Source organism: Larus michahellis, chromosome 27 (genome assembly GCF_964199755.1).
Source record: "Larus michahellis chromosome 27, bLarMic1.1, whole genome shotgun sequence".
In the NCBI taxonomy this organism is placed as follows: domain Eukaryota; kingdom Metazoa; phylum Chordata; class Aves; order Charadriiformes; family Laridae; genus Larus; species Larus michahellis.
Window position 1 is genome coordinate 1236340 of NC_133922.1, and position 19369 is coordinate 1255708.

The following is a 19369-nucleotide window of genomic DNA, read 5'->3' on the forward strand; positions in this document are numbered from 1 at the left end:
CAGAGAGGGCGTTAAAATGCCTTGAGCTGGTCCTCTGCCACTAAACTGGTCCAGGCTCCTGGGATGGAGGAAACTCATGGCAAAGAGCTCCTCTGCAAAGCGGGAGAGGAGACGAGCAGGCAGAGAGAGGTTAAAGGCAGCTGGGAGTGGGAGGACACTGAGAGCTCACAGAGAGAGAAATCTTCACAGCCCTCGACACGGTAAGTCTCTGGGTACAGGGCAATGCCGCTGCAGTTCCTGCAGGGATCTCCTAAAGCTCTCATAGCCCAAAACCTATGGGATCTCTCTCCTGTGTAGCGCAGGAGGACACGCCCAAGATCAGAGATTCTCTGCTGCACCATCAGACGGAGCAGACATTTCACAGGGACTTTTCCAGAAGCACCTCAAGGCAAGCGCTACCTGGGAGTTGTCCTGGTTTCAGCTGGGAGAGAGTTCATTTTCCTCCTAGAAGCTGCTGTGTTTTGGATTTAGTATGAGACTAATGATGATGAGACATTTTGGTTGAGTTGTTGCTAAGTAGTGTGTATGTTAAGTCAAGGACTTTTTCAGTTTCCTGTAGAAAACGAGAGGGAGCAGAGGCAGGACAAGCTGGGCATAGGAATATTCCATACCACAAACGTCATGCTCAGTATAGAAATGGGGGTTGGCTGGGCGGCAGGAATCCGTGTTTGGGTTTGGAAGGGCAGGCAATGGGAAGAGATTTGCTCAGAGCTGTCCTGACTTGTGAGTGTGCTTTCCTCCTTTGGCAGTACCTCAGGAACAAAGGGATCCGATGTCCAACGGCAGCTCCATCACCCACTTCCTCCTCCTGGCATTCGCAGACACGCGGGAGCTGCAGCTCTTGCACTTCTGCCTCTTCCTGGGCATCTACCTGGCTGCCCTCCTGGGCAATGGCCTCATCATCACTGCCGTAGCCTGTGACCACCGCCTCCACACCCCCATGTACTTCTTCCTCCTCAACCTCGCCCTCCTCGACCTGGGTGCCATCTCCACCACTGTTCCCAAAGCCATGGCCAACTCCCTCTGGGACACCAGGGCCATCTCCTACTTGGGATGTGTTACACAAGTCTTCGTGTTTGTCACCTTCATCTCAGCAGAGTTTTATCTTCTGACAGTCATGGCCTATGACCGCTACGTGGCCATCTGCAAACCCCTGCGCTATGGGTCCCTCCTGGGCAGCAGAGCTTGTGTCCACATGGCAGCAGCTGCCTGGGGCAGTGGCTTTCTCTATGCTGTGCTGCACACAGCTAATACATTTTCAATACCTCTCTGCCAAGGCAATGGCCTAAACCAATTCTTTTGTGAAATCCCCCAGATCCTCAAGCTCTCCTGCTCAGACTCAGACTACCTCAAGGAAGTTGGGCTTATTCTACTCAGTGCCTGTTTAGTCTTTGCATGTTTTGTTTTCATTGTGCTGTCCTATGTGCAGATCTTCAGGGCTGTGCTGAGGATGCCCTCGCAGCAGGGACAGCACAAAGCCTTTTCCACCTGCCTCCCTCACCTGGCCGTGGTCTCCTTATTTGTCAGCACTGGCATATTTGCCCACCTGAAGCCCCCCTCCATCTCCTCTCCATTTCTAGACCTAGTGGTGTCACTGCTGTACTCGGTGGTGCCTCCAGCAGTGAACCCCCTCATCTACAGCCTGAGGAACCAGGAGCTCAAGGGTGCCCTGAGGAAACAGACCCAATGGATCCTGCACCATCAACAGTAATTTTCTTCCCCTTTCTTTCATAGTGTTCAAATCACCTTTGAGAGAAATTTCTGCTTTTTTTTTTTTCCTGATAATCATACTTAGAGGTAATTGCTTGGGATCATAGCACTTCTCTTGAGGCTCTTTCCTGTTGTGTCTCATCCTTGAAGAACCATGTGTCACCTCTTTCCTCCCTAAGAGCATCTCTGCAAGAAAAGGGGATCTCCTGAGTGTGGTGCCTGATGGCTGGGTCTGCTTGATACAGTTTTGGCTACGAACAAGCCTAAGGAACTGGACTTCCCAAGTGTCTTTCCACTTTGTTTTGGGAAACAATGTCACAGTAGCACTGGCATATTTTAGACACCGAGACTTAGTTGAAGGCTCTCTTCTTGGTGTAGAGGGGCAGTGGAGATGGTACATGACCTCCCAGTAACATTCCTCAGGCTGTCACAGGTATGATGGGGCTGATGGCAGATTTCGATCCATGTGGAAAGGAATCTGGAGTGGTCAGGAGAGGACGGGGACACTCCATGTTCTCTGGGTTGGGAAGTGAATGGAGACAGAGAAGAGTTTAAGTCTCAGAGATAGGTCCCCCCAGGACAAATCACTAAATCCAGGTACCCACAAGCCAGGACTCTGCAGGGCCGTGGGAGGCAGTGAAGATGCATCAGGCAGAGGGAAAGGAGACTGGAGAGATGCGGGAGCTGCCTGAGGAGCCCCAGGGCCAGGAGTCTCCTGCTGTCCTGGGGAGCAGGGCAGGCGGGGAGGCAGAGCGGGGCAAAGGCAGTTTGGGCTGGGGATCAGCTGCAGCTGAAGGCAGGAGAGCCAGAGAGCGAGTGGCCTCTGCTGGCCCTTGGGGCCAGCTCCAGCCCTGGGGTGATGGGGAGGCTGAGAGCCCCCTATGCCCCCAGCAGCCACTGCCCGGAACACTATCCTGGGCCTTGGAAAACAAGTCCTGTGGCGACATGGTACCCCAGAGAGAACTGAGTCGGACAACGGGACTCATTTCCGAAACAGCCTCATAGACACCTGGGCCAAAGAGCATGGCATTGAGTGGGTGTATCACATCCCCTGTCACGCACCAGCCTCTGGGAAGATGGAACGATACAATGGGCTGTTAAAAACTACACTGAGAGCAATGGGTGGTGGGACTTTAAAACACTGGGATGCACATTTAGCAAAGGCTACCTGGCTAGTTAACCCCAGGGGATCTACCAATGGGGCTGGCCCTGCCCAATCAAAACTTCCACGTACCGTAGAAGGGGATAAAGTCCCCGTAGTGCTCATGAAGAATATGCCAGGGAAGACAGTCTGGGTCAGTCCTGCCTCAGGCAAAGGCAAACCCATCCGTGGGACTGCTTTTGCCCAAGGGCCTGGGTGCACTTGGTGGGTGATGCGGAAGGATGGGCAGCTCCGATGTGTACCTCATGGGGATCTGATTTTGGGTGAGAATAGCCAATGAATCAAATTGTGTGTTGTTAATTGCTAAGTAACACCGTCACTGTATGTCCTCATTACTATAATTGCTGTCAGCTGTACTAGGAGTAAGGCACAGGGGTGATGGGATCAGAACTGACCTCAGCAGGTGGTGCCCAGAAACTGTCCTCAAGATCTACATCTTCAGCCCACGGACTGTGTGCATGAGCCACACCGGGTGCACCAGTCACAAGCTCCGACAATACAGCATGCAAGAGGCCAGCACCACCCAGCATCTCACCTGCCCTGAGAGACTGTTCTAACAGATGGAGCCCAGAGCCATGGATGAAATGAACTCAACGGACACTTTGGAGGGATGGCCCATAGACTAAGGGCATTATATCTGCATGAATATATAGGTATATATATACATGACAGGGGAAAGTGGTGGCAATTCCCTGGAACCTGTAAGATGTGGGCATGGCATAGATGGTCTGGAATAAGGGGTGGATAATGTCCTGGTTCCGGCGGGGACGGGGTTAATTCTCCCCAGGACGCAGGTATTCCATGCTATGTGAGCCATGCCCACCCTGAGCTGCTGGGGGAGGGGGCAGGACATCTCTGCTTGGAGCGGGCTGGGGCGTCCCGGGTCCGGTCAGGGAGTGGCGGGGAGCGTCGGTTCCATAATCGTGTTTGTACATTCCTCTGTCCGTGTGATTGTTGTTGTTTTGTTGTTCCCTTTGCTGTTCTGTTAAACTGCCTTTGTCTCAACCCAAGAGTCTTGCCTTTTTTCTTCCAGTTCTTCCCGTATTGGGAAGGCCCGAGTGAGCGGCACGTGGTTCTTAGTTGCCATCTGAGGCTAAAGCACGACAGTGGGCTGTTGGAGTTGCTCATGAACTGCTTGGAAAAAGGGACAAATTAGGAAGAGCGGAGCATTCCTGGTGTGCAGAATGGCTAGGTCCCAAAGAGCAGCTGTCAGCACGGCATGGTGATGAAGAAACATTCTCGTGTTGGGAGGAGAGGGAGAAGTGGCTACGTGGCCCTGCTCGCCCCATCACCCCCATGGGGCTGGTCCCACCACATCGAGTCCCAGCATCAGGTTGTTCTTGTCTGCTTCCACCTTCGCCATGAGGACGTCCACTCGGCGGTGGGACGGGTGACAATGGACAATGCAGCGTCCCCGTTGGTAGGTGGCTGCGGGGGGCGGGGCGTCGCCTAGCAACAGGGGACGCTGCCTTGTCCCTTGTCACCCGTCCCGTGTTGGTGTGACCACTCTGCTGCGAGGAGCCAGCAGAGGAGGAGGAGGAAGAAGAGGAGGAAGAGGAAGGCTTCAAGTGCCCATCCCTTCCAGCCATCCCGGGCCCCCCCTCAGGCAGAAAGGTTCCCATCCCCCTCAGGTGCCTCCATGGCTTTGGGCAGGGCAGCAGCCATGGCCCAGCTCAGCCTGTACCAGCTGCTGGACGAGGCCATCGGGACGCCCGAGCTCGGGGCAGTCAACTTCATGGCGTTGCGCAGCCTGCTGCTCGCCATGCTCGGGCACCTGGGCCTGCGGGACCTGCCTGCCCAGAAGCAGGGGGACAGCCTGACCCTGCTCTGGGAGGGGGACCAGCCTGCAGAGGCACCCCCTGTGCTGGAGAAGGAGGGCGACAGGGCCCAGGACAGGGGGCAGCAGCCCCAGGAACCGGGGCAGTGGCTGCCTGGGAAGGACTTGCTCCAGGAGAGCACGAGCAGCCCCCCGCTGGCCTCCGTGGCCACCGACGTGGGCTGGATGAGGGACAAGATCAAAGCCAACGAGAGCGGCATCTCCAAGGTAGAGGCTCTTGCCCATCCCCTGGCTGCTCCCCTGCACGACACCCCATCCTCCGGGGTCCTGCCGCCGTTGTGCTGCCCTTAGACCAAGGGCTGGTATAAGCCTGAGCTGAGGGTGGCACGTGGGGCTTCAGTGAAGGAAAGGGGTGAAGTCTTGGGGAGGAAAAGCTGGGGCCGAAATGCTGCTCCGCTTGCTCTGGGTCTTCCCCACGTTGCCGTCAGCCGGTCCTGGTGGGGCCGATACCCAGCGAGTCCCTGGTGCCCTTGGCTCCCTTGGATGGAGGCTCGGCACCCTGGAGGTCCGGCCCCACCACCCTCTCCAGCCCTCTCTTCCCCGCTCCTGACCTTCAGCCGGTACCGCATCCACTCCTGGGGCAGCTGAGAGGCTCATGGGCCTCATCTCCCACCGCTTGCCCACGGGCTAAAGCCGGCACTGGTGGGGACCGGAGAGGGGCCTCACCCTGCATGGTGCTGAGCCACGGGTGACCATGCATCGCCAGAGCATCCCCTGTGGGGAGAGCTAAGCTCGGGCTGAAGGAAAGAGCCACCGTCAGCACTGCCGGGCCAGGTCCTGCCAGGGCTGGGACACCGCGGGAGATGGCGGCAGGGAGGGTTCCCCGTGCAGCTGGAGATGATGGTGGCCACTTGGTTAGCAGTGGCTGCTGCTGCCCTGGCCAGGCTGTGCTCGAGGGGGCTGCAGCGGCTCTTTGCCCTTTGGATGGGCTGCAGGGATCTCACTGGGAGCCTGGCAGGGGCAGCAGGGCTGGGGGCGTCCCTGCTGAGCCGGGCCGTGCAATGGGCCCCCCCGGGGCAGGGGTGGGGGTCTCTGGGGAGCTGCTGCCCCATCTCAGCTCTTGAAGATGTGATGGATGGGACGTGCTGCCCGCGCTGCCCTGCCAGCCTGGCACTGCCCCCCGGCTCTGGGCAGGCCACAGCGGCGGCAATGGTCCTGCTCCCCAGGGACCCTCTCCTGGGGCTCACCCCCACCACCCCTTTCTGCCAGGCCACAGCTCTCTCCGAGGAGCTCCTCCAGGAGATGGGCGCAATGAAGGAGGCGCAGTCCCACCTGGAAGAGGAGCTCCGGGCCATGCAGGAGGCCCTCGGCTTGGTGAGCTGCCGCCAGTGCCCCGAGAGGGAGCTGGACCCTCGCCCCCTCCCTGCCCCTCTCCCCATCACCACCCCAGCCCCTGCCCCGCGGCCATCAGCCCTCCCTGTCCCCCAGCAGGAAGGGCACCAGGAGGGCAGAGTGGGAAGGATGTCCCAAGGAGGGCAGCAGGGCAGCTCAGCCACCCCCACCCAGAGCTCCCCACCCTCTGCCCGCCAGCACGGCCCCAGGGAGGGTAGAAACGGGCACCGCTGCCTGCAGCTCAGGCTGGGGCGAGAAGGAACTGTGGCCATCACCCAAAGGGATGCTCAGGCGCTTTGGAACCAAAGAGCCATCAAAAAAGACACCTGGGGGCTGGGAAGGAGGGCGAGAAAGCTCTGCCCCGCGCAACACAGCCACAGCCCCCGGGCACAGCCCTTCCCAGCGCCCCTCTCTCTTGTGCCCAAGGCAATGTGGGGATGCTCCTTTGAAATGTGCTCCCACAGCCAGACTGGTGTCCCTGTCCTCTCCCTGCTCCAGGGGAAACTCCAGGACGCCGCCAGCCAGCTGCCAGGCCCCCGTCACAAGAAGTGTCGTGGTGAAGTATGGCCGCGGGGGGTCCTGGATCCTGCACTGAGACAGGAGGTAGCTGTGTTCCCAGCTCCCCTGGGGGGACCATCCCTCCTGTGCTGGGGCATGGTCCATGGGTGGTGGGTGCTGGGCAGTGATGCTGGGGGGTCCTGTCCCCGAGGGGGCCGTCCCTGCCAGCTACGTGGCCGGGCTGAGCCCTTGATCCCTTCCTTCCCCAGAAAAGCCTGAAGGAAATGCGGAGCCTCAGCCCAGTCCCGCAGGAGGTGCGCAGCATGGTGGGCTGGGAGGTGCTGGGGGGTGGCTCGCCTGGTGGGCAGCGAAGCAGAAGGGGGAGGAGGAGGGGGCAGATGCCAGCATTTGGCACTGTGAGATGGTTTCCAAGTCCCGCCGGGGGCTGCTGCTCCTGAAACACCAGCGCAGCCCCTTGGGCTGGGAAGCGGGGCTGGGCAGCAGGCCTGGAGCACCGAATGCCCTTGCTGGAGAGCAAAAGGCCTCGCTGCCGTGGCCCGGGGAGTCAGGGAGGGTTTGCCGCTCCCCAGGCTCGACTGCTCAGACGCTGCCGGCCCAGAGGCCAGCAAAGCACTAAGGGGGCTGGGGAGGTTGCGGGAGGCTGTGGCCGTGGGCCCCGGGGCTCTGTGCGGGGGGGGCAGCCTTTGCCTTGGGGCTCTCGTGGTGTCCTTGAGTTTGGCCCCGGGAGGCGGTGCCTTGGAGACAGGCAGTGGGGACATGGCGGGGGGGCCTGGGCTCTGTCCTTGCCGCTGCATGGCTGCCTGTAACCCTGCTCCCCTTGGCCTCCTCTTCCCAGGAGGGCAGTGGCAGCCTTTCTTCCCCCACCGAGTCCCCCCAGGCGGACGTGGACACCCAGCACGGGGCAAGCTCCGTGCCGGGGATGGAGGAACCAGGGGCACAGCCTGTGCCCAGCGCAAGCAAGGGGGCTCCCGGGACACAGCCTGGCTCCGAGGAGACGCAAGCAGGGACACACAGAGCACCAGTGAGCCCTGAGAAGGCGGCAGGCGCTCCTTCAGATGGGAAGAGCATTTCTGATGCCAGCGCCACAGCCCCCAGGATGCAGCCAGGGGCCCCTGGCACTCCCAGCACCACACAGGGGACGGAGCCAGGATCCCCCGGCACCCAAATCACCACCCCGGGCATGCAGCCAGCGTTCCCTGGCATCAAGACCACCAGCCCAGGAGAGAAGCCAGGGTCCCCTGGCGCCCAGAGCACCACCCCAGGGGTGCAGCCAGGACCCTCCAGCACCCAAATCACCACCCCAGGGATGGAGGCAGCATTCCCTGGCATCAAGACCACCAGCCCAGGAGAGAAGCCAGGGTCCCCTGGCACCTGGACCGCCACCCCAGGGGTGCAGCTAGGATCCCCCGGCACGTCCCATTTGCAAGAGCCGGCAATGCCCTGGGGGTCCTCAGCCTCCAGCAGTGCCTCTGGCATTGGCATGGAGACGGTGGAGGCTCTCCGCCAGTCTGGGCAGCTTGGCCACCCGAAGGAGCAGGTGGCCCACCTGGAAGCCACCAAGTCAGACCACGCCGAGCGTGAGCAGAGGCACCTGCTCTTCCCGGAGGGAGGTAGGAACCCTGAGGGGGCTGGTGGGGGGTGTTTAGCGTGGGAACACCCTGGGCTGGGGGCTCATCGTGCTCAGAGCCTGGCCGCAGGGGCGAGACCCCCTCACTGACAGCATGTCCCCTTGGACCATGTCCCTCTAGATGACAACAGCATCGCCCTCCGGGGTCAGGTGTCCTCTCTGCAGAGCCTTGCCAGCGAGCTGCAGGAGGTGAAGGAGAAGGTGAGCCGGTGGCAGTGCCCGAGGGGGCTGCAGGGAGGCCAGGGGGGATTTGGAGAGGGAGGGGGCAGCCAAAGGCCCCCCCCCCCGCCCCGCAAAGGGACAGCACGGGGTGCCATGCCCTGACTCTGCCACCACCGCCGTTCCCAGATCAGGCAGCTGGAGGATGCCCTTGGAAAGTCGTGGGTGGCTGGAGCGGACTGGAGAGCAGATGGCAGCGACCAGATCGCCCTGCAACTGGGGTAAGAGGAAGGGAGAGGGTTTGCTACCCCATGGGGCTGCAAGGGAGCCCAGTGGCTGGGAGCATCCCAGTCTGGGGGGCGAGGGACACCCCCCTGAGTGGCCCCAATGAGGCTCAGCCTGCCTGTGCACCCATCTTGCTGGCCAGGTCCATGCTGCAGGAGACAAAGCAAGAGGTGTTGGAGCTGAAGGAGCTGGGACTGCAGGAGATAAAGCAAGAGGTGTTGGAGCTGAAGGACCTGGGAGTGCAGGAGTTAAAGCAAGAGGTGCTGGAGCTGAAGGACCTGGGACTGCAGGAGATAAAGCAAGAGGTGCTGGAGCTGAAGGAGCTGGGACTGCAGGAGTTAAACCAAGAGGTGCTGGAGCTGAAGGAGCTGGGACTGCAGGAGATAAAGCAAGAGGTGTTGGAGCTGAAGGACCTGGGAGTGCAGGAGTTAAAGCAAGAGGTGCTGGAGCTGAAGGAGCTGGGAGTGCAGGAGTTAAAGCAAGAGGTGCTGGAGCTGAAGGAGCTGGGAGTGCAGGAGTTAAAGCAAGAGGTGCTGGAGCTGAAGGAGCTGGGACTGCAGGAGTTAAAGCAAGAGGTGCTGGAGCTGAAGGAGCTGGGAGTGCAGGAGTTAAAGCAAGAGGTGCTGGAGCTGAAGGAGCTGGGACTGCAGGAGTTAAAGCAAGAGGTGCTGGAGCTGAAGGAGCTGGAGTTACAGAAGATAAAGCGTGAGCTGAAGGAGCTGGGAGAACACCAGGACATGACCGAGGCCACGCTGAAGGAGCTGGAGTTACAGAAGATAAAGCGTGAGCTGAAGGAGCTGGGAGAACACCAGGACATGACCGAGGCCACGCTGAAGCAGCTGGTGACAGAGGTGGCCGAGCTGATGCAGGCTCAGGTGAGGTCTAGGGGGAGTGCTCCCACTGCCCGCCGGCTGGGTGGGGGGGTCCTGGCAGGGTTCCCGGCCACGGCCCCTGGCCGGCTGCAGCCATCGAGCCTCCACAGCACCTTGGCTTCTTGGCTGCATCCATTCCATCTGAGAGCCGATCCCTTCTCCCCTTCCTGCAGCAGGACAAGCTGAAGGCGATGGAGAGCGCAGGGCAGGAGCAGGCAGAGGCGCAGGCAGCATGCCCTGCCTGCTGTGGGGACACCGGAGCGCAGGTGGGGCAGCTCCTGCAGCGCTACGAGAAGCTCCAGGAGGTGGTGGACTCCCTGATGTCCCGGCGGGCGGTGGGCAAGGTGCCGAGGCAGCTGCCGAGGCAGAGCCAGGTAGGGAGATGGCGGCATGGGGGGCTTGGGAGGGGGCTGCCGGGACTCCCCTGGCTGGTCGTGCTGTGCTGTAACATGGGGGAGCCCCTCGCTGCTCCCCACATTGCCTTGTACAAGTCAGCAGCACGGAAGGAAATGAAAGCCTCGGTGCAAATGTCCTGCTGGCACCGAGAGCCTTTGGCCACCGGCCAAGTAACCTGGCTCTGTCGCCACGGGGCAGCCAGTCCCCCCTTGCACAGCACCGCCCTGTCATCTTCCTCCCTGCAGCAGGATGAGGAGGTGCTGAAGCGCGTCCAGGCCACCCTTGTGCAGGTGCAAGGCAGCTACGAAAAGCTCAGCTCCGTCGTGGGGAACCTCCTGCGTGACAGTCAGCGGCAGCAGCAAGATACCAAGGTGGGTGGCTGAAAGGCCCACGGGGTCAGAGCATCCTCCAGGCAGAGCCTGGGCACCACAAGGAGTTTGTCCCTTTCCCGCAGGTTTTTAAGGGGGGTGGGAGGTGGATGGGGGGCGCTGAACTGGCTGGGAGGCAGCTCTGACGCTGCCGTGGCATCATGGGGTGCTTTCTGTGTTGGCAGGCTCTGTTCCAGTCCCTGGAGAAGCTGGTGAAGGGCAAAGCGGACAAGAGTGACTTGATGCTGGGACTCGATGTGGTACGGCCTGGAGGGTCCCCAGCAGCAGCCAAGGGGGTCCCAGGCAGGGTGACAATCACCCCTTGTCCCTTGGGTGCTTGGTGGCAGAACCTGCCGGGGGGAGGGAAGATTTCCAGACTGGCTGCGCGTCCCTCGCCAGGTCCCTCTGTCTCCCCACGGGTCCCTTTGGCGGCTGGCACCAACCCCATGGGGGTGATGGGGCAAGCAGGGCCACGTAGCCACTTCTCCCTCTCCTCCCAACACGAGCTGGCCCTGCCTAGGCTACCTTCGTCCTTTCCCCACCGCTCTCCTGCCCTTCCCTCTTGCTAGAAAGCAGACAAAACCAGCCTGGCTGGCAAAGTCAACCGCAGCGAGTTCGACACAAGGATGGAGCGGCTGACTGAGATGCTCGAGGAGGTGCTGAGCCGGCAGACGGGCCAGGAGAAGGTCCAGCAAGAGCTTAGTGAAGAGGTGGCCTCCAAGGTGAGGGGTGTCTCGTCTCTGCCACGCAAAACCTGCTCCTTCAGGGCTTGGCATCCCTCCGAGGATCCCTCTGCCAGCTGTCCCAGCCGGGGACCACCATGTCCCATCCCGGGGCAGCTGGCTGAGGGGGGGCACCTGTCCACAGCTGGACCGCCAGGAGCTGGGGGCTCTGCAGAAGCAGCTGGAGGGGCACTGGGAGAGCAACCTCAAGCAGCTCCAGGAGGGCTCACAGGCAGGGGCTGATGATGCAGCTGGCATTAAGAAGTGAGTGCAATGGGGACGGCGGCGGCTTCAGGGACACCTCGCTGCTGCCTGCGAGCTGCCTGCCTGTGTCCCCCCCAGGAGCTCACCCAGCCCTTTTCTCCCCACTCCAGCCCGCTGCTGACCCATTTCCACTGCCTGTCCTGCGACCGGCCCCTCGACATGTCGGTGCCTGGCCCGTGAGTAGCACCTGGCGCTGTGGGCGGGACGGGGGGGCGATGGGTGCTGGCAGTGCCCCGCCGTGCCAGGCACAGGGGTTCGGGGCTCTGCCTGGGGGGTCTGACCCTGCCCAGCCCCCTCGCGGCCCTGCCTGGCAGCAGGGGGACGCAGAGCCCTCCCCAGGGAGCAGGGGGTGCCGTGGGCTACAAGCCCATGGGTTTCAGGGCACTGCCGCGTCACCCATCTACGGCTCCTGCCCTCCCCAGGCACATCGTGACCATCCCATCCCTGCCGCCGCTGTCCCCCCGCCTCGCCGAGCACCCCCGTACCATTCTCAAGCCAGAGCAGGAACAGCAGCACGAGCACAGGTAGGGGACACGGGGACCCATCCCCGTCCCACTGGGGTGCAGGGTGGCCTGGCCCCGGCGAGGGAGAGCTCTTCCCCAGGTGGGGGCGGTGGGGTCCGGGCGGACCTGGGCAGGGCAGGGGAGCAGAGCTGTGCTGCAGAGGGTCAGCTGTGCTTACCCCGCCTCTGAGGGGTTTTACAGCCCCCCCTCGCTGCCCGTCTGGCCCAAGTCTCTGTCTCAAGGGCGCTGAAGCCACGTGCGATGAGTTGTGTCTGGTCTCAGCCTGACCTCGGGCTTAGGGAGGTCAGGGTCCTTCTCCCAAACAAGTTGCTGAAATCAAGCGCTGCAGCCGGGACAGCCCAGCTCCTGCCTCCTGCTGTCCTTGGCGTGGGGTGCAGGGACCTGCCACTGCCACGGCCAGCTCCCGGGGGCTGTGGGGAAAGAGCAGATCCAGCAGGACGGCCGGGGGGTCTCCTGCAGCAGGCGGAGGGGAGCCGGGAGGGACAGACCCCAGCGGGGAGCAGCCCCTGGCCCCCTCCCTGCCGTAGCAGGCTGAAGCACGGGCTGCCACGGTGCCGGGCACTGAGCATCCGCGTACCCCGTCCCACAGGCAGCCGCCAGCCGAGGTCAAGTACCCCACCGTGCCGCGGAGCTGCGGGGGCCGCCACACTGTCACCACCCCGCTGCAGCGCCGCCAGGGCCTCCAGCTCCCCCGGCGCCTCCAGCCGCTCCTGCTCCCCAACAAGGTAGGGATGACAAAGGTAGGGATACGGCGGGGGCCACTGAGGCCGAGCCTCTGTGGGGGCGGGGGGGGCATCTGTGCCTCAGTTTCCCCAGGGAGAGCTGGCCGTGGGAGGGTTGCCAAGGGATGCCGAGTTCGGCCCCGTGGCTCAGCCAGCCCGCTCTCTCATTCCCAGTGCAACGTGGTGGACCTGTTGGCAAAGGACGGCGGCATGTCCAGGGAGCAGCTGGACAGTCCCGTGCTCACGGACAAAGAGGGTACGGCCGGGGCTGGCTTGGGGAGAGGATCCCATGGGTGTGAAGGGGCAGCGGGGAGGGCAGGGCACCCACGAGGTGCTGGGTTTTCCCCACCCGTGTCCCCCCCACTGCCCCCACCCCAGCTCACGCTGCTCTCTCCTGCCACCCCTGCTGCCTGACAGGGCCAGCACAGCACCAGCCCGGGCTGCACAAGGCAGCGGAGAGCAAGAGCGACTCGTCCGACTGCCACCTCCCTCACGCACCAAGGCCCCCGCGGGACAGACCCAGGAGCCGGGCAGCTGGGCAGGGACAGCTGCTCTCCAGAAAGTGATTTCTTATTTAACTAATAAAAAGCCCTTGATGTTATTTTGTGTTGGGTTTTTTTCCCTTTGTTTTGGCCATGGACGGCGGTCACAGGGACAGAGGGGGCATCCCCTTGACAAATCACAGCCCCCAGTTCCGCTCTCCCCCCTCAGAGCCCAGTGGGAAATACAGCAGGCAGTGGGCTTGTGGGCTCCTGTCGCCTCTGCGCGGGAGTTCTGCTCTGGGCTTCCCTGGGATGGTGACGCAGCTTTCTGCCATTGGGAGCCACGATGCAGATTTCAAGCGCTGTCATGGAACGGCGCTGGCTGCAGTGCTGCGCCTGCCAAGTGAGCGCCTCCGACGCACAGGAACACCAGGAGCGACACAACACACTCCCTTTTACATGGCACGGTGATTTATGATCAAAGCGCAACAAATTGCTGCTCCTGAGCACTGCAGCACAGTTTGTACGTGCAAACCAAGAGGTGCCCAGGCAGCTCATCGTGCTGGCCCTGTTCTTGCTCCAGATGCACCAGGAAGGGACGCCTCAGCCCCAACAAGAGGCAGCAGCCACCAGCTGTGCATTCACTGTTGGCAACGTTGAGAGAGCCACCCCCACTCTTGTAGAAGCTGACACACGCACCGCTGGCATCTTACAGACGCGCAGTTAGTCCAGAGTGCTTCCAGGGTGTTCGGGGACAGCAGTTCAGTGTTCAGCTACAGCAGAGCAGAGCGGGAAGAAAAGCAGAGCCAAGTATCAGCTGCTCATTCCCAGGAAGGCCTGGGTCGCTACACGCTCCTGGGTAAATTCCTGTGCGAGACACTGAAGCTCGTACAGAAGCTCTGCAGTCACAGCCAAAATTGTCACTTTTCAGACTTAGATTGAAAGATCCATTTCTTTCTAGACGATATAGCCAGAAAGCAGGGTAAAGAGGAGGTGAGGTATTGATTCCGAAGGTGTGCAAAAGCATTTCTTTGTCAGCGATGGAATAAAAGGACACGGTCTTCTTTTGTAGCTCCAGCAAAACTCCAACCTTCAACGGTTTATCCTTGCAGAATAACGTTTCTTGATCTCTGTGCCACGCTGACAGCTGCTCTTTGGGACCTAGCCATTCTGCACACCAGGAATGCTCCGCTCTTCCTAATTGGTCCCTTTTTCCAAGAAGTTCATCAGCAACTCCAACAGCCCACCCATCGCTGGCCTGGGGAATTACTTCCCAGTAGCGGCACCCCGCAGAGAAGCTCTGGGAACACGTCACTTGGCTGATGCAGAATCTCTTGGGCGATGGCTTTAATAACAGTGGATGTGCATCCCTACTCAAAACAGAAACAAAACCAACAGCCACACGATAAACTTTCACCAAAGTTCAATCCTGCAAATCAGCAGAAATCCTCAACCAAGCACCAATGACTGCATCCTGAGCACACGGAAACATTTAACAGGCACAGCTGAGGAAACAGCCACGACAGACTCACGCACTCCAGCGTGAAGGGGAAGGTACTTGCCACCTTACAGGACGGATCTTATTCCTAACCACAGTCGTACTAAAAAATGTGCCGATAATAAATGGGACGCTTCCCTCAATAGAACTGACATAGTCACCCGTTCACTCGGGCCTTCCCAATACGGGAAGAACTGGAAGAAAAAAGGCAAGACTCTTGGGTTGAGACAAAGGCAGTTTAACAGAACAGCAAAGGGAACAACAAAACAACAACAATCACACGGACAGAGGAATGTACAAACACGATTATGGAACCGACGCTCCCCGCCACTCCCTGACCGGACCCGGGACGCCCCAGCCCGCTCCAAGCAGAGATGTCCTGCCCCCTCCCCCAGCAGCTCAGGGTGGGCATGGCTCACATAGCATGGAATACCTGCGTCCTGGGGAGAATTAACCCCGTCCCCGCCGGAACCAGGACATTATCCACCCCTTATTCCAGACCATCTATGCCATGCCCACATCTTACAGGTTCCAGGGAATTGCCACCACTTTCCCCTGTCATGTATATATATACCTATATATTCATGCAGATATAATGCCCTTAGTCTATGGGCCATCCCTCCAAAGTGTCCGTTGAGTTCATTTCATCCATGGCTCTGGGCTCCATCTGTTAGAACAGTCTCTCAGGGCAGGTGAGATGCTGGGTGGTGCTGGCCTCTTGCATGCTGTATTGTCGGAGCTTGTGACTGGTGCACCCGGTGTGGCTCATGCACACAGTCCGTGGGCTGAAGATGTAGATCTTGAGGACAGTTTCTGGGCACCACCTGCTGAGGTCAGTTCTGATCCCATCACCCCTGTGCCTTACTCCTAGTACAGCTGACAGCAATTATAGTAATGAGGACATACAGTGACGGTGTTACTTAGCAATTAACAACACACAATTTGATTCATTGGCTATTCTCACCCAAAATCAGATCCCCATGAGGTACACATCGGAGCTGCCCATCCTTCCGCATCACCCACCAAGTGCACCCAGGCCCTTGGGCAAAAGCAGTCCCACGGATGGGTTTGCCTTTGCCTGAGGCAGGACTGACCCAGACTGTCTTCCCTGGCATATTCTTCATGAGCACTACGGGGACTTTATCCCCTTCTACGGTACGTGGAAGTTTTGATTGGGCAGGGCCAGCCCCATTGGTAGATCCCCTGGGGTTAACTAGCCAGGTAGCCTTTGCTAAATGTGCATCCCAGTGTTTTAAAGTCCCACCACCCATTGCTCTCAGTGTAGTTTTTAACAGCCCATTGTATCGTTCCATCTTCCCAGAGGCTGGTGCGTGACAGGGGATGTGATACACCCACTCAATGCCATGCTCTTTGGCCCAGGTGTCTATGAGGCTGTTTCGGAAATGAGTCCCGTTGTCCGACTCAGTTCTCTCTGGGGTACCATGTCGCCACAGGACTTGTTTTTCAAGGCCCAGGATAGTGTTCCGGGCAGTGGATGGAGGGATGGAGGGATGGAGGGAGGGATGGAGGGAGGGATGGAGGGATGGATGGAGGGAGGGATGGATGGAGGGATGGATGGAGGGATGGAGGGAGGGATGGAGAAATGGATGGATGGAGGGAGGGATGGATGGAGGGAGGGAGGGATGGAGGGATGGAGGGAGGGATGGAGGGAGGGATGGAGGGATGGAGGGATGGAGGGAGGAAGGGATGGATGGAGGGATGGAGGGAGGGAGGGATGGATGGAGGGATGGAGGGATGGATGGAGGGATGGAGAAATGGATGGATGGAGGGAGGGATGGAGGGATGGAGGGAGGGATGGAGGGAGGGAGGGATGGAGGGATGGAGGGAGGGATGGAGGGATGGAGGGAGGAAGGGATGGATGGAGGGATGGAGGGAGGGAGGGATGGATGGAGGGATGGAGGGATGGAGGGATGGAGGGAGGGAGGGATGGAGGGAGGGATGGAGGGATGGAGGGAGGGAGGGAGGGATGGAGGGAGGGATGGAGGGAGGGAGGGATGGAGGGATGGAGGGATGGATGGAGGGATGGAGAAATGGATGGATGGAGGGAGGGATGGATGGAGGGATGGAGGGATGGATGGATGGAGGGAGGGAGGGAGGGACAGAGGGAGGGAGGGAGGGATGGATGGAGAGAGGGATGGAGGGACAGAGGGAGGGAGGGATGGAGGTGGACGGGGAGCGGGAAGGATGGAGAGGTGGAGAAGAGGACGCGTGAACAGCGGGAGGGGTTCGTTTTAGGGGCCCCCCTCCCCCCTGCCCCCCTTGCTCCTCCAACATTGTCCCCTCCTTCCCCCCTGTTGTCCCCCCCCGCTCCCTTCCCCCCCAGCCCCTCTCCCCCTGCGTGGTCCCCTTGGCCACGGTCCCTCGGGAGCTGCCGGCGATGGCCGAGATCTCCAGGAGCCGCGGCAGGAGAGACCCCACGGCGCCGCGGCGCAGCCTCTGCCCGGCGCAGGCGTAGAGGAGGGGGTTCATGGCGCTGCTGAGGAAGGCCAAGGCGGTGGCCGGTGGCCGGGTGGCTTTGGCGGCCGCTTCCAAGATCCCCCCATCCCCTTGGAGGACCGCTGCCACCTCCAACAGGCTGGCCACGTGGTAAGGTCCCCACGCAACAGCGAAGGCCACCACCACGGCGGCCACCAAGCGGAAGGTGTGACCACGCCGGGCCAAGCGGGTCTGGTGTAACCGGCAGACCAGTAACCCGTAGCCAGTGGCTATGGTGGTCAACGGCAGGGCCCAACCCAAGATGGTCTCCAGAAGGTTTTGGACCACCAACCAAGCCTTCGTGCCGTGCACCCGCTTGCAGTGCCTGTCCTTCACCTGCCAGAAGATGATGGATGGGATGGCCAACACCAAAGCTGCCGACCAAGTCACCGCTGCCGCTCCATGAGCCAACTGTCCGGCACGATCACCCGCCGTCACCACCGTCGTCGCTGGCCTGGAGACCGCCAAGCACCGGTGGAGAGCCAGAAGAGCAATGAGGAAGATGCTGACGTACATGGCAGCGGCGCAGAGGTAGTTGCACCCACGGCAGACGGCCAAGCCCATGGTCCATTGGCCAACGCTCAAGGCCCGGATGTAGACGGGACCAGTGAGGAGGGTGACCATGTCGGCCAAGGCCAAGTGGAAGATGAGGAGGACGGGGACGCTGCGCCGGCGGGTGACGGCACAGCCCCAGAGGACAACGGCGTTGCCCGGCAGCCCCACCACCACTGCCACCGACAGCAGGGTCAGCCCCAGCGCTGCGCCGGGGACGGGGACAGTGGTGGCGTTGGGGGGAGATGAAGCGTTGGCGGGACACGAGGACATGATGGCGGTGGTGGAGAGGGGCTGTGGGGAGAGGGGGAACACAGAATCCTCCCGAGAAAATGCAGGTGTCCCTCCATCCATCCTTCCATCCATCCACCCATCCATCCTTCCATCCTTCCATCCATCCACCCATCCACTGATCCCTCTCTCCACCCTGCCATCCCTTCCTCCATCCCACCTTTCCTCCATCCATCCATCCATCCCTCCATCCATCCATCCATCCATCCATCCATCCATCCATCCATCCCTTCCTCCTTCTTCCCACCCCTCTACCCATCCCTTCATCCATCCCTCCCTCCACACCTACATCCCTCCATCCATCCCGCCCTTCCTCCTCCTCTCCGTCCTTTCCTCCCTCCCTTCATCTCTCCTCCGTCCCTCCCTCCATCCCGCCAACCCACCTCCCATCTCACCCCTCCCCAGGGCCCCTCCCTTCCTTCTCCATCCCACCACCCCTCCTTCCTTCTCACCGCTCTCTGAAGTCTCCTCCTCTTCTTCCTTTACCCCGCTGGGCTCTTTCCCTCTATCTTCGCATCTCCCACTTGCCCCCCAGATTGCCCAGTGGGCCACCACACTGCCCATTTGCCCCCATCGAACCTCCCACTTTCCACCCCCCTAGACGTCGTAGTCATCCACCCAGATCGTCCAGTCGCCCCCCACCAGACCCTCCCCATCACCTTCGAGACCTTCTAGTTGTTGCCCCCCCCCCTATTTTTCAGGAGCCCCTCCAGGACCTCCCACCCCACCAGCCTTCCCTCCTGTACCTTGGGGGCTCAGATGTCCCTTCCTGGGGGCTCAGATGTCCCTTCCTGGAGCCTCTGGTGGGGCTGGTGGATCCTCGGTGTCCTTGTCACCGCCGGTGGCCGTGACCGTTAGGTGCCTCTTCCCCTCCACCCAGCCCCAGGCAGGAAACGCTCGTGCAAGAGGAAGGAGGCAGGAAAACCACGAGGAGACAAGGGGACATGGTGGGGGAGGGATGGTGGACTCAATTTGTCCCCTGGCGGGGGGGGGGGGGGGGGGGGGGGGGGCGGTGTGACAGAAGCGGTGGCATTGCCACCAGGTAGGGAACCCCTCCCAGAGGCCCTCCAGGAGGCAGCGGTCTGGTTGCTCCGTCTCATGGCCGTGGGGGTGGTGGGAGCTCATGGAGATGGTGTGGAGGGGACAGGGAAGGTCGTCTTCTACGCGTGGTATGGTCAACGTACGTTCTCTTCCCTCCATCCATCCGTCCATCCAGCCTGTCCTAACCTTTGGGTTCTGGCCCTAAAATCGGGACAAACCCCAACAGATGCCCCCCATGACGGGGTGACCCCGAGTGAGAAGAAGACCCCGTGACAGAGGTGCCTTTCCGTAACCCACCACGCTGAAGGATTCCCCATTTCCCATCATGCCATTGTCCAAACAAAGCGAGGTAAGACTGGAGATGTCCTGCAGCAGGATCCAAGTTTCCCCTTCCAGCTCTTCCCCAAAATTCCCACAATGCCCTTGACCAAACGATGTGTCCCAAGACTAGAAATGGGCACAGTTGGCCTTTTTCACCCTCCGCTGCATTTTTTTTTTTTTTTTTTTTGC

At 60.7% G+C, this 19369-nt stretch overlaps 2 protein-coding genes across 2 annotated transcripts; one reads left to right on the plus strand and one right to left on the minus strand.

Moving 5' to 3' along the window:
- The first annotated feature begins 772 nt into the window (after window positions 1-772).
- On the plus strand, window positions 773-1851 carry LOC141735021 (olfactory receptor 14A16-like). Its single transcript, XM_074567438.1, has one exon. The coding sequence runs from the start codon at window positions 773-775 to the stop codon at window positions 1709-1711; it is 939 nt and encodes a 312-aa protein (XP_074423539.1). The 3' UTR covers window positions 1712-1851.
- A 12050-nt stretch (window positions 1852-13901) lies between these two features.
- On the minus strand, window positions 13902-18687 carry LOC141735011 (leukotriene B4 receptor 1-like). Its single transcript, XM_074567427.1, has 3 exons — window positions 18565-18687; window positions 16773-17821; window positions 13902-13938 (listed from the first exon to the last, which is right to left on the minus strand). The coding sequence occupies exons 2-3, from the start codon at window positions 17798-17800 to the stop codon at window positions 13902-13904; spliced, it is 1065 nt and encodes a 354-aa protein (XP_074423528.1). The 5' UTR covers window positions 17801-17821; window positions 18565-18687.
- Window positions 18688-19369: the final 682 nt, after the last annotated feature.